The sequence below is a fragment of the Nothobranchius furzeri genome, chromosome 18 (assembly GCF_043380555.1).
Source record: "Nothobranchius furzeri strain GRZ-AD chromosome 18, NfurGRZ-RIMD1, whole genome shotgun sequence".
Classification (NCBI taxonomy): Eukaryota; Metazoa; Chordata; class Actinopteri; order Cyprinodontiformes; family Nothobranchiidae; genus Nothobranchius; species Nothobranchius furzeri.
In genome coordinates, this window is record NC_091758.1 from 16943416 (window position 1) to 16957404 (window position 13989).

General features: G+C 44.6%; 2 protein-coding genes across 3 annotated transcripts in view; both read right to left on the bottom strand.

The window, feature by feature from the left end:
- numb (NUMB endocytic adaptor protein) overlaps positions 1-564 on the bottom strand; it is a 69240-nt gene extending 68676 nt beyond the window's left edge. Inside the window, exon 1 of one of the 2 annotated variants that reach the window (XM_054741880.2) lies at positions 460-564. The gene's annotated coding sequence lies outside the window, so the exon portion shown is untranslated. The remainder of the gene's footprint in view (positions 1-459) is intronic. The other variant, XM_054741881.2, reaches the window with a different exon arrangement.
- A 1517-nt stretch (positions 565-2081) lies between these two features.
- The window catches only part of galnt16 (UDP-N-acetyl-alpha-D-galactosamine:polypeptide N-acetylgalactosaminyltransferase 16), a 51308-nt gene continuing 39400 nt past the window's right edge, over positions 2082-13989 (bottom strand). Inside the window, exons 13-15 of the mRNA XM_054741885.2 lie at positions 12957-13086; positions 12214-12330; positions 2082-2928 (exon numbers count right to left, since the gene is read on the bottom strand). Of these exons, the coding sequence (XP_054597860.2) occupies positions 2785-2928; positions 12214-12330; positions 12957-13086 (391 nt within the window). The 3' untranslated portion in view covers positions 2082-2784. The remainder of the gene's footprint in view (positions 2929-12213; positions 12331-12956; positions 13087-13989) is intronic.

Here is a 13989-nt window from a genome sequence, read left to right on the forward strand (position 1 = left end):
GATTATGGCTTACAGTTTATGAAAACCCCAATATCTAAATCCTAGACCATTAATATTCTAGGCTAATCGGCTTGATCGGAAACACATGCAAAGGGTTCCTGAGCCTTTAGTCTTTAGCCTCTCAGTCTACGTTTATTTACTGACATAAATTAATTTTTGCACCAGATTCTAGTTTTATTGTTTTTTTTATTTGTTTAAAACACTGGTGATTAATTCAGGTTAACTGTAACCCCCATCACACACGCACGCACGCACACACACACACACACACACACACACCTGATGATCACACACTGGCCCCTTCAAAAGGCCAGAAGTTTATCAGCATTCCTCACAAATAGCTAAAAGGTTACAGAACAAGCAGAAACACACACACACACACACACACACACACACACACACACACACACACACACACACAAGGCTAAAAGTAGTTGGACCTGTTTTGTAGATTCTTACCTTAGCTGTGGTGAAGAATCTGTTGCTGTCCCAGATTAACTATGCCTCTTTATCTGTGACTGTTTTTTGTTCTCCGTTAAGTTTCTCTTCTGATTCTGTTTCAAGGTTTTACAGCAAAGAAGCACCGATCAACCTGTCCCAGAATTTTCCCTTTGAGCCTCACATCCCCTCTTTTGTTAGGATGGGCTGCCTCCTGCTGGAAGGTTGGACTGTCATCAGGTCTTTTTTCTTGAACCTGAGATCCTTATAAAATAATCTAATTAATGCAGGCGAAACAGCATTTCAATATAAAACAGACAAATGAATATAATTCTCATAACTATATCCAATACAGTCCACCCAGAACAGAGATGAGAAACAAATCTGTCAATAATTTTTATTTTTAGCTGAACATACTTTTGATGTGCTTAATTTTAGCCCGACCACAGGCTGCAGAACAGAGCAAAACATATATGTGGCTCAGCAGCCACAGAAATCTCCAGGGTTGTTATTTTGTAGGTCAGAACCTTTAAAGTTCATGAACCTTTGTTAGCTGCAGCTAAGGATTAGGGTTACCGGGGTCAACGGGAATTAGGGGTTAGAGATTTGTGTTCTAGTGATAGGAGCCTTCATTTACTTAGGCTGACCTTTCAACTTCACCTCACCTTTCATCATGCTGTGACATAATTTTATGACCTTTCTAGGATCTCAGTATCACAATCTGTCCATGCTGTGAAATAAAGTATCTCCATAATCTGACTTCTCAAACATTTGGATCTTATGGTTCCTGGGTTTTGTTAGCAGGAAAAAGGAGGATTGTGTTTTTTTTCTCAAAAAGCAATCATTAAATTCTGGCTGAACAAAGTGAGTCGAGGACCTCTGCCATACACCTTTATCTACAGACACATAACAAAGTAACTCGCACCAAAGCCTACCGACTAGCTGTAAGACCCGTGGAGGAACCTACTGGATTAAGTGTGTGTGGGAACTGGTAACACGTCCCTCACATCACTGTAGAGGAGTCTTGTCCTGCTCTTCTCCACAGAACAGTCTGAATTCAGCTCCATTAAAGGGTTCTCCAGCAGATATGGCCTGTTTAAGGTCAGATGCTCTCATTCAGGATGTCCTGCTAGAGAACAGAACCCATGGTTCCATCAACAAGTGTTCCAGGTCCTGAAGTAGCTAAGCAGCCCCAGACCATCCCACCACCACCACCGTGTCTGACTGTCACTGGTTCACAGAGCACCTGGTTGGTCTGGAGTCTTGTTCACTTAGTAAATGAACTCTTGTGTGAAAACTGTCTGAAATATTAATTGGTGAATGTGTTCACCAGCTCTTCTCTGATTAAACCCCGTCTCTCTCAGGATCTTGAGCTTCTTGCTCCTCTTTAACCACAGCACATAACCAAAATTTAATCACAATTCACCACTGATATGTCAGATAGCATCATTCTGTGCTCATTCCTGTAGTCTCACTCTGTTTCCTACCGGTGCTGCAGCAAAGTCTGGATGAGGGTGTCGTTCGACTTCCTGATCATCAAAGCCACCCTCTAATGATCAACTCTTCCTGAAGCACAGAGAGCACGTCTCAGCACTGGGCTCATCCTCTGGACACCACGAAGCATTAAAGCAAATGTCACAACAGGATTTTAAATCGTGTTTATTGATGCTTCAGAGAGCTGTTTTTAGATAAAACAAGAAATTCTATTTTAAATAACTCCATGTTTCTTAGTCACCATGTTTTATTTCCCAAACCACATGTAGGTTACTTTACACATAAACAAGCTGCTTCACATATTTACACAGATCTTTGTAGAGACAGAAAAACAATTCTAATCATTAAAAACAACATTCTTTGGGTCTGACCGTGCAAAAGAATAATAAAGTCCTGCCTCTGACTGGAATGGGGACTTCGGGACTGCTGTGTAGCACTAGAACACTCAGGTCTTGGATTTTTGAGATAAAGAGCGGCCCGGTCCAGATGGTCACACCTCAGTCTCTTACCGGGCCAAATGAACGCGGGGCAGGTGCAGCTCAAAACATCAGCTACAGTAAATCATCACAATTCCAAATCATTGAAGCATATTATGAGAACAGAAAATAAAAAGTGAGATGTGCATTAGTTTCAGTGAAAAGCTGAGAACACGTAGAAGAAGTGCAGCATCCTGAATGGATGGAGACCTGTACACAGAAGACCTAAGGAGGTCTGCTCCACCCGTCACTGAGCTGCAGCCAGGAGGTGACTTCAGGAAAATACTGGACTTAGAGCTTTTATCCCTCAGCAAGATCATCAGAGTCCTTCTCATCCAGAATCACCCCAGCATCTCCATCCACTGTCCTCCAGGCTTCAAGGGACGACTTGTGGCTCCCAGGACTGGCTGGCCATCTGGGGGCGACACTGAGTAATAACCAGCGGTTCCGTTAGGGTCTGGCTGTCCAGGCAGAGCCCGCTGACCGAGTGTTGCAGAGCCGGGCCTTTGGGCTTCCACTTCTGCAAAGAGAAAGCAAAATAAAGTCAGTCTGAGTCAGTGGGAGCAGATGTTTCAGATCCTGTCCTACATCAACAGGGTCATGGTGAGGAACGGGCTGAGTCACACGGGGATTAACACATGAATTACTGTCTGGCTTCAGTCAGAGCAGAAAACCAGCCGGCAGCCAACCATCACACCAGAGCTCAGACTGGCAGTCAGCTCAGCTGATGACATCACACCTTCAGAGCGATAGACATGAAACATTCTGCATGTAATGTTTGGACTTTAGAAACGATGACATTTATGTGAATTTGATTTTGATTTTATTCTATTTTAACATCAAGCATTTGTAAAGTATGCATTTTATTTAACATTCACTGACATCTTAAAATTAAAGGAAAACATTACAAATACAAACATTAAAGGGGACATATTGCTTTAAGTTATATCTGTCCTCATTATCCAAACAAAACACGTTTATGAAGTTCTTTGTACCAAAGCGATCTCAGCAGTTTTATTCTTGACATTTTCAGTACCTTCCAGAATGAACCGTTTCAGGGATCTGTTGCTTTAAGAAAACAGGCTGGAGCTGGCGACCCCCACCCACCCACCCCCGCTCAGACTTTTGTATGTTGAGAAGCTCCAGTATCCAGGAGGGTCTCAGTGTAGAGCTGCTGTTCTCTCTTGCACATGAGAGATGGTTCTGTTCTAATTTACTTGTTTGTGACATCACAAACGGGGACTTTGTGAAACGGCTTGTGTTAGGCGCATCATTGCTGAAATCAAACGCAAACAGAAAACAGATGGATGGATTTTTTTCATGTTTTGGGAGTGTCTATAGAGGCGGCAGAGAGCCACAAGGCAGCACAAAAGGGTGCAAAGAGGTAAGTTTTGCATAACATGTCCCCTTTAATCAAGCAGAGCAGGGCTGTGAAGGACAGGCTTGTCTAAACAGGAGAGTTTTGGTTTCTAAATCCAGAATGGATGGTTTGGGACGTAGTTTTGACTTTAGAAGTGAATATGTGGGGGACACAACCGGCATGAGGACCCGGGGATGGGGGGAGGTATCTTTACAGTAAGTACTGTATACAAAAAGGATTCCCGGTTTAACGGTCCCCTAAACCGGTTTTACAAACGTGGCTAGCCTGAAACCCCTCCCACTCACCATGGTAACACATACCGGAGAACAAACCTGCTCCATGGAAGGCTAGCAGCTAGGCTTACTGATGCGATTGGACGAGGCAAGTGACGTCACCTTTTTCTTGTTAGTGGCTATGAGGTGGTGAATTAGTGCTACCGCTGGCCCAAAGCAGTAGCAATGGCTGCAGCTTTGTTCTTGATGGCTAGAATAGTAATAAATGTGGAGTTTAAACTTTTAAAATAGAGTTCTAATTGGATTAAAATCTTAACATTTTTTTCTATTTAATCCTCATTTGAAGCCAGGAGTGTTTCATTCCACTGATGTTGCCCCTGATGTCAGCATTATTAATAAGTATAATTCTATATCAGCTTCTGTCTGGGATGGACCCGTAAAATGAACATGCTGTCCTCTATGAATATGTTAAAATAGCCTCACTACCTCACAGCTGCTAACATAATACATATGAAGTGACTATACATTTACTCTGGTCACACGTGGCAAACATGGTAATATTTGATTAAAATGGCATGCGTAATGTTTTTTCCTCGGTGTGTAATATATGTGCTAAATGTATATTTGTGACAAATGATTTACAGAGTTAACTTTAGGGTCACGTGACCACGAACATGTGTTCTTAAAACTCACAGCTGCTCAGCAAAAACAAAGTCCTCCAGTCTCTAAACATCCGGACTCTGGAACCAAACATGAAAACGACACATAAATTATGAAAACTTTAATAAAATATGTAGAGAGCTGAAGCAGACTTCTGGCGTTACCATGACAACATGTAAACTCTGCGTGTTGTAACTAAATAGCTCCAGCTACACAGCTTTATTCAAATAGCTCATGGTCTCCACTTCTGATATCATTGTAGTCCTCGTAGGCATGAATGAATAATTATTGCTCCATCTGGACAAAGGACAAGGCTCTGTCATTTCCTTCCATTCTCAGTTATCTAGCATCGATTAACAGGGGCTGCCTATGGATGTGCATGAGCCTTGATTGCCGATAGGGGATTGAATCCACCTGAGAATCGTTTGTGGAGCCGGTGAAATCAGGAGGGGAGCACTTTGTCAATCATGGATTTATCAGGAGATCACAGATGTTCTAAACTCGCTTTCTGGAATACCCCCCTGGCAGCTGGAAACTAGAAAAAAGTGAGCACAGCCCGTTTACAATGTGGAGTGACAGCAGGAACGGCCAGTCAGAGGTTAGCAAGTAACAGGTTCCAACACAAGCAGTTGTTTTCTGCTTGGTCCTAGTGCTCAACCTGTGTCTATTTAATATTGCGTAATATTGTTCTTGGATGGTAAAAAGTGCAGGGGACAAAAATTTTCTTTGGAAAAAGTGTGTGTGTGTGTGTGTGTGTGTGTAGGGGGGGGGGGCGTGTCTCCGCCTGTTCCACCCCAAAATTACGTCCATGGTTGGGAGGCAGATTAAATAGAGAGCTGGGAAGAAGCAGACATCCGAGGAGACACCAGAAGTGAGGCGGCTGATCCCTAAATGGATGTCGGACAGGAAGTCCCTAGAGCAGTTTGATGTGATGAGACGAAGCTCTGACCACTAAGATCAGCAGTGTTATGGGCCAGTTGTGTTTTATAGACTGATGAGTGAGAGGATGAGTGTGGCTGAGCTGTTCACTGTGTATCGATGATAAGGCCCAGACTTTAACATGAGGGAAGGCTTTGAATAACAAAACAAGTTGGACCAGAACCTTGAGACAGACGGGCCCTGAGATGTTCCCGATAAGCCCACAACCTGTGAAATCCTGAAGGTGAGTTCTGTTTTTAGCTCCACGAGTAAGTGGATCGAGCTGAACCTAAGACTGCTAAGACCAGATTTGAGCCGTCACATGAACCAAGTTGGGAGGAGATGAAGGGGTTAATCTTCAAATCCTAGAGAAAGTGTGTATGTGTCTCTCTCAGTGTAAACATGTGATACTACTTTCATCATGGTGCAACATGTATGTTTCTTATATCTGCATTAAAGTGAACAAAAGCCATTTAGACTCTTAAAACTCCTGAAAGGATGGATCAGAGTCCAACATTCACCCAGAAAAAACGAACAAAAATCTGTTTTAAATCACAAATCAAATGTTAAAAGATCAGATCACTTTCAAATATTCAACTGAGGCGTGGTGTCAGTTTTCAGGGGATTTATCTCCAGCTGCTGCAACCTGCCTAAGCACCCCTGAGCCACACAGTGTCCTCTCCCTCTCTCATGCTGTAATCAGTGCATGAGTTATTATAATACCGAGCTGTAGAAAGCTACAACATGAGAAAAAACAACATAAAGACCTGGTTTAGTTTGTGTGTGAATGACAGTCACGTAGAACTTTGCAGATGCTGGATGAGATTAGATAATGACAAGGAAACAAGGTGACCCCATCCAATCCCATAAAATGTAGATTAAATATGTTAAAAAGCTGTCAAAATGTCAACATCTAAGCACATTCAGATGGCTGCATGTTATAAACGAAGCTCTTAAAATACAAAATACTGAAAACATATTTGGATTTATGCAACGCATAGTGTATTAAATGGGAGGGTATTTGCTCTGATTTTGGTGTTGTCCAGAGGGGGGTGCCCCAGGGGTCAGTTCTGGGACCCCTCCTATTTATTTTGTACATCAACGACTTGGACCAAAATGTTTCTGATGCTTATATGTATTTCTATGCCGATGATACAGTTATTTATTGTTTTGGAACATCACTTTCTCAGACTGTTGAATCCCTGCAGAAAGGTTTTGATGTAGTTCAGCACTCATTACAACAATTAAAACTAGCCCTTAATGCTGAGAAGACTAAGTTAATGCTGTTTACAAATAGAAAAATGCCAAATATTGCACCAGAAGTAATCACAATGGAAGGGAAGGTCATACAGGAGGTCCATGAATACAAATACCTCGGAGTCTTAATAGATAACTCCCTTACCTTTAAATCACACATAGACAAACTAGTGAGGAAACTAAAACTTAAGTTGAGTTTTTACTTCCGAAACAAGCAGTGTTTTTCTTTTAAAGCAAAAAAGCAACTTGTCACTGCCACTTTTTTATCTGTATTAGATTACGGTGATATTGTATATATGAATGCTTCCCTTACTGTTCTACAAAAGTTGGACTCGGTGTACCATTCCTCTTTGAGATTCATTACCAACTGTAGAGCCGCCACACACCACTATGAATTATACTCACGAGTGAAATGGCCGTCATTGGCCACTAGAAGACAAAATCGTTGGTATGTTTTTGTTTACAAAGCAATGCTTGGAATATTACCTCCTTACATTTGCACATTAATCACATGGAAAAGTGTTCATTCTCATTCTTTAAGGTCCAATGATCAATTGCTGCCCTCTGTCCCGTTTGTACGAACAGAGTTAGGAAAGAAAGCTTTTGTTTATTCTGCCCCCTCTACCTGGAACCAACTGCAGAAAAAATGGAAATTAACTGAACTGGATTCACTACATGCCTTCAAAAGCAAGCTGAAAGCCTCAGAGACTGCATCAGTAATTTGTAACTGCTTTGAATGAATGTATTGTCTTATCGTTGTTTTTATGTGTTAACTGTATAGAATTTTGCTGCCTCTTGGCAGGTCGCCCTTGTAAAAGAGATTTTTAATCTCAATGGGTTTTTATCCTGGTTAAATAAAAGTAAAAAATACATTCTCTACTGATGATGCTGTTAACAGTGAATCACACCAGACAGTGTTAAATATTACAGAATAAACATGAATATAATGCTCAAGTGATTATTGCAGTCATGGTTTTAGATATCACTGATGCTTTTAAAAATGAGTAAGAACTCATTCTGACCCAAATCCAGCTGCTGCACTTCTTTTAAAATCAGATGCAAATGGTAAAGTATTAAATAAATCAGCCACTCAGGAGGACTCCAGAAAAAACTCAAAGAACCACATTTCTTTTATTACTGAACTAAAAGCATCAATAAACCTTTACCACAGCAGCTGAACTGCTCCAGACAGGTTTATGTGTGTTAGGGAAGAATGAGAGGTTCACTGTCACAGAGATAAAGACTAATCCCAAACAGGCCAAAGACCTCTCACTGCCCCAAGAGGCGGATCGTTGATGGGAAGAATCCCAATTTATCCTGAAAGATTGTGAAGGGCCGGAGTAGGGGTGAGAGAGGGACCTGATACTGTTCCTGCACATGCTTGGTTTAGTTGTGAGGTCATAAATCACAACACAGCCCACTCTGAGCCATGTAAAGGGTTGTCCCCCCCACTTCTAACTAGAAAGCGTGTTCTACTGCAGCTATAAAAGCAGCCTGCCAGGACCTGAACCAGTAAAATAAAACCAGTCAGGCTGTCTGTAACCGAACAACTCTTATCTCAAATCCTGTTTGACCCAATTCACCTTGAGCTGCACAACGTCAGCTTGATGCAACATCAACAATTCTGCAGGAAGCAGCCTTTCATCCATCCATCCGTTTTCTGCCTCTTATCTGGGGTCGGGTCACGGGGGCAGCAGCCTAAACAGGGAGGCCCAGACTTCCCTCTCCCCAGCCACTTGGACCAGCTCCTTCGCAGGAAGGCCGGGCGTACACTGTGTAACTTTTTCACTTTTTTGAGCCGGTTTTCCAGTCGTGCGAGAATCCACGACATCGGGGCGAGTTTTGCGCTGAGCGGTCGTGTAGTGTACAGGGGGTTACGAGAGGCGATTTACACCACGTGACCAGCTGCGGATCAGCAGTCGTGAGGTCGCACGGACTTCTGGTGTGTTTAATATTTCGCTCGTCCCTCGTGAGGGAATCGCACTGTTGAAGCGGCGCTGCGAGCAGCTGTGACCCAAAATGTATCAGAACCGCTCATGGCGCATGCGCAATCCTGCATCAACACCGCTCCCCGCTATTTCCCTAATAACACATGTTTTAATTTCTACACATTTTTTTACTCACAAAGATTGTCAAGAAAGCGTGTTTGTCGTGTTCATGTCAAATTAAACTGATCACAAAACACAGATTTACTTTCTTTATTTCGTTTTCCTAATCCAACCCCCATAAATCCCTGTGTGTCCTCCTGCAGCACTCCCGAAGGACAACAGGCAAAACAAGACCAAAAAGTCTAACGTGTTGTGTAAAAACGGCTATTTTTAGCATATTTTTAGGGTCGACGTGTTGCTACCAGACGTACAGTGTGAGCAGTCAGGTCGCATCCGAGAACTGGGTCGTACAGTGTGAGCGCATGACTCGTGAGATCTGCCCTGCGAGGAAGTCGTACAGTTTGAGCTGAAGCTGAGTGCTACGAGTGAAAAAGTCGCACAGTGTACGCCCGGCTTTACGAGGCCAGGCGCCTTGCTTACGAGGACACTGTCCTTCCTTGGTCAAAGAAAACGGTTAAATGGAACAGACTTGGATCACATGACCATGGCGGTCATGTAACATCACGTGTCACGGGAGATAAAGTAATATTTTATACGTATACATTTCAATATAAATATATGACGAGTCTTTTATGTTTTAAATTGTGTACGGTGGCACAGGAGTTAAGTGCTCGCCCCATAATCGGAAGGTTGCAGGTTCAAGCCCCGCTCAGTCTGTCACTGTCGGTGTGTCTTTGGGCTAGACACTTAACCCACGTTGCCTGCTGGTGATGGTCGGAGGGACCGGTGGCGCCAATGCTCGGCAGCCTCACCTCTGTCAGTGCACCCCAGGGCAGCTGTGGCTACATCGTAGCTCATCACCATCAGTGTGAATGTGTGTGTGAATGGGTGAATGACTGATTGTGTTGTAAAGCGCGTTGGGGGGTTCCATGACTCTAGAAGGCGCTATATCAAATACAGGCCATTTACCATAAAAATATAAGTGAGTTACTACCCGCTAGCCACTGAAGCTGCAACTACTAAGCAACTAACCAACCATAGATAACTTCTTTGGATCTAAAAAAAAACATTTTAAATAGTTGTCTTACTTTTAAACTTGAAATTTGCCCCGAAGTAGCTGCTGGCTTCTGATCCGCCAACCTTTTGAAAATACCGCAGGGTATTCTGAGTAATTTTTGACCAAGGCTAGGCTGCAAGACACCTCCTGTATCCTCGGCTCGACCCAGCTTGACCCAGCTGGAAAAGTGTGACCTTTGTCACAAATTAGAGGCCATTCATGATGCTACACTCAGCTAGCTAAATGGCTAACAAACGGAGAACACACGCCTTGATAGAACATGAACATTGGAACATGTCTTGGCGATTCCTGATGATGTATCTCCTAGGCAAGTGGGGCGGGGCCAAAACATTAAGGCAAGGTTCCTTGGCATTGAGAAGTGTCTCTCCAACGTGTCCTGGGTCTTCCTTTAGGCCAGTGGTCCACAAATGGTGGCCCGCGGGCCACGTCCAGCCCGCAAGCCCTCTCTTTGTGGCCCCCAAACCCCGCGCGCACCCCCCACCCCCACCCCCGAAGGCCGACCGAGAGGTTTAGCATAGAGCTGAGGAAAATAATCAAATAATCAATGCATGAGATGCGGGCATAACCGGTTTTGCATCATAGAAGAGTACCATAATCAATTATAGTGGAATGTAGTTTTGTTATTTTAATGGCGGCACCAGCGCAGCATCCAAATCTGTCAGAGCGAGTGTTCTCCACATTTACCGGGTAGGAAACTTTGATCTGCCTTTATGTGGTACTGCAGGGCTGAGCGCTGGAGTTATAACCTCAGATCGAACCCGAATCGAATCAGCCCGACCGGTTCTGTTGGATTTGGGCCATAAATTATGTTAATTGAGTGGGTTGTCGCACGGCGCGCTCTGCTCGCTCGATCAGCGACAGAGAGAGAGAGAGCGGGAGATTGTCTGCTCACACAAGAGGATCGGAGGACGCTCCTCCAAACACCCATTATTATTTTCATAATTTCATTATTGTTTCTGCTGGAAGCGCTCAGTCAGACCGAGTGCTGTGATGTCGGGAGATCCGGTCTTGGGGAGGGAGCGGGGGAGAGTGACGGCGGCTGCAGCGTAATCATCTGTCTCTTTTATTTAGGGACACGGAGAAGTTAAAAGGAGAGAGAAATAGAAGTTCTTGTTCCACTTCATTCTTTTGTTCCATGATGATAAACTGATGTTAAATTCAGCTTAAAGAGAAACTGGGAGGTAACTTTGGTTCATTTTAAGTTACAGGAGATCTTGTTTCATATCTGCTCCTCCAGAGACAGCATGGACATGAGGGTTTCATGGTGAGGGTCCCACAGGACAGGTTAGTGCAGTCACACAGCCGAGCTGGAGGAGGACAGGTGTTGTCCTGCTTTATATTGCAAGCTTGTGTGTGTTATGTGCTTTACAGCCAGCAATCCAAACAGCAGTGGTACCCCCCCCCCCCCCCCCCCGCCCTCTTGCTTCTGGGTCTTTTTTGTGTGTGGCTCTCGGACCATTATAATTAAGGACCCCTGCTTTAGGCCTTCTCTCGGTTGGACGTGCCTGGAAAACCTCACCAGGGAGGCATCCAGGAGGCATCCATACCGGATTTTTGAGCCACCTCAACTGGCTCCTCTCGACGTGGAGGAGCAGCGGGTTTACTCCGAGCCCCTCCCGGATGACCAAGCTTCTCACCCTATCTCTAAGGGAGAGCCCAGACACCCTGCGGAGAAAACTAATTTCGGCCGCTTGTATCCACGATCTCATTCTTTCGGTCACTACCCGAAGCTCATGACCATAGGTGAGGGTAGGAATGTAGATCGACTGGTAAACTGAGAGCTTTACCTTCTGGCTCAGCTCTTTCTTCACCACGACAGATTGGTACAAGGCCCGCATTACTGCAGATGCAGCACCAGTCCGCCTGTCGATCCCATGCTCCATCTTTCCCTCACTCGTGAACAAGACCCAAAGATACTTAAACTCCTCCACTTGGGGCAGGACCTCATCTCTGGCCTGGAGAAGGCATTCTACCCTTTTCCGTCTCAAGACCATGGTCTCGGATTTAGAGGGGCTGATTCTCATCCCAGCTGCTTCTCACTCAGCTGCGAACCGCTCCAGTGAGAGCCAAAGATCACACTCTGATGAAGGCAACAGGACCACATCATCTGCAAAAAGCTGACACTCAGTCCTCAGGAAACCAAACAGATCCATTCAGAGCAGCCTTTCAGACTCAATAAAACAGAATAAAGAACCTAACAGCATCTTCATATTTAGGTCAAATGAAACACACCCAAAAGTCTTCCTCTCACCTGTCTGGGCTCTTTTATGTTGCAGGGCTCCATCTTGACCTTTGATCCTGCCGTGAAAGCAGAAATTGCCAGGCAGAGATCCTGCTGCCGAATCAGCGGCTCTATCAGCTCCCATTTCTGTAAAAGTCAGAACAGCTGATGAGTCTGGAGTCGGCGAGGCTCTGAACACCCATCACCGTGTCTCATCATGCCCATCGCATGACCTTCAGACACAGACATCAGACCCATCTAAAGCTTTGACAGACATCATTTAGAAAGCACAAGGTTAAAGCCTGATGTTGACCTTTAGGGTCCCATCCTGTAATGATCACAGGCTGTGACGAGTAATGGTTTGCAAAAATATGAGATCATGAATTGGTGACGATTTCACCCAGGAAACTCCAGATCTTAAACCAAGTAAGGTCATATGCTAAATTTATATCAAAACAAATTTCTACATGTTATGTTTTATATGTCTAGGCCCCTACAGGTGACTTATGGAGGCATCTTCAGTAGGCTGGGGGCTCACTAAGAATCGTAGGAAAAAGCAAGAAAAATATAAAACTCACAGTCAATATTAAAAAGCACCAGAGAGAGAAAAGGGGGCTAAATCAAAGGTTTTCATTTATTTACCTGAATGTTAAATATGTGTAAAAACATTTAGTTTCAACATTTACAGGCTTGTTACGTTTGACAGGTTTCAACCTGTTTCACTATTTTCATGCCAAATGACCAGAGTCTCCCTATGGTGGAGGAGCTCTAACCTGCGATGGGAGCTTGTTGGTTCCGATGCTCTTACACTCTGCCAGTCCGAGACCACCATCGGTCCCACGAGTCTCCAGACATAAACCCCCTTGTTTCAGCAGACTGAAAACAGCCTCCTGCTCAGGAACTCTGAAGAGACAAGAGACAGAAGACACGGGTCCAATTTAGATCCTATTACACCAATGAACCGATGAACTGGAGGGACGAAGAACCGGATCAGAACTAGCTCATGGAAGACTGATAAACCACTTTAGAGTCTTCCACCCAGACTTGCTTCAGTTCATAGGGTCAGAGTCAGGGTTGTGGTGGGGGTCAGAGTCAGTTTCAGAGTCAGAGTCAGGGTTGTGGTGGGGGTCAGAGTCAGTTTCAGAGTCAGAGTCAGAGTCAGATTCAGAGTCGGAGTCAGTTACAGAGTCAGAGTCACAGTTGTGGTGGGGTCAGAGTCAGATTCAGAGTCGGAGTCAGTTACAGAGTCAGAGTCACAGTTGTGGTGGGGTCAGAGTAAGTTGCAGAGTCAGAGTCAGGGTTGTGGTGGGGGTCAGAGTCAGTTTCAGAGTCAGAGTCAGAGTCAGATTCAGAGTCGGAGTCAGTTACAGAGTCAGAGTCACAGTTGTGATGGGGTCAGAGTCAGATTCAGAGTCGGAGTCAGTTACAGAGTCAGAGTCACAGTTGTGGTGGGGTCAGAGTAAGTTGCAGAGTCAGAGTCAGGGTTGTGGTGGAGGTCAGAGTCAGAGTCAGGGTTGTGGTGGAGGTCAGAGTCAGAGTCAGGGTTGTGGTGGGGGTCGGAGTCAGTTTCAGAGTCAGAGTCAGAGTTACCCCTTCTTTCCACCGGAGCCGTCAGCAGCACGTTACTGCAGCAGCACGTCTTGCTCGCGTAAGCTGCTGCTTGGCCCTTCCCACGAGACGTGAAGCAGCAGGGGAGCAGCTGTCACCGACAGAGCACGAAGTCACACGAGTGACTTCATCAGTAAACACAGCATGCAGGAGAAAACTACAACATGGCTCCAAAAGGTTTGTGTTTTATGTTCTGTC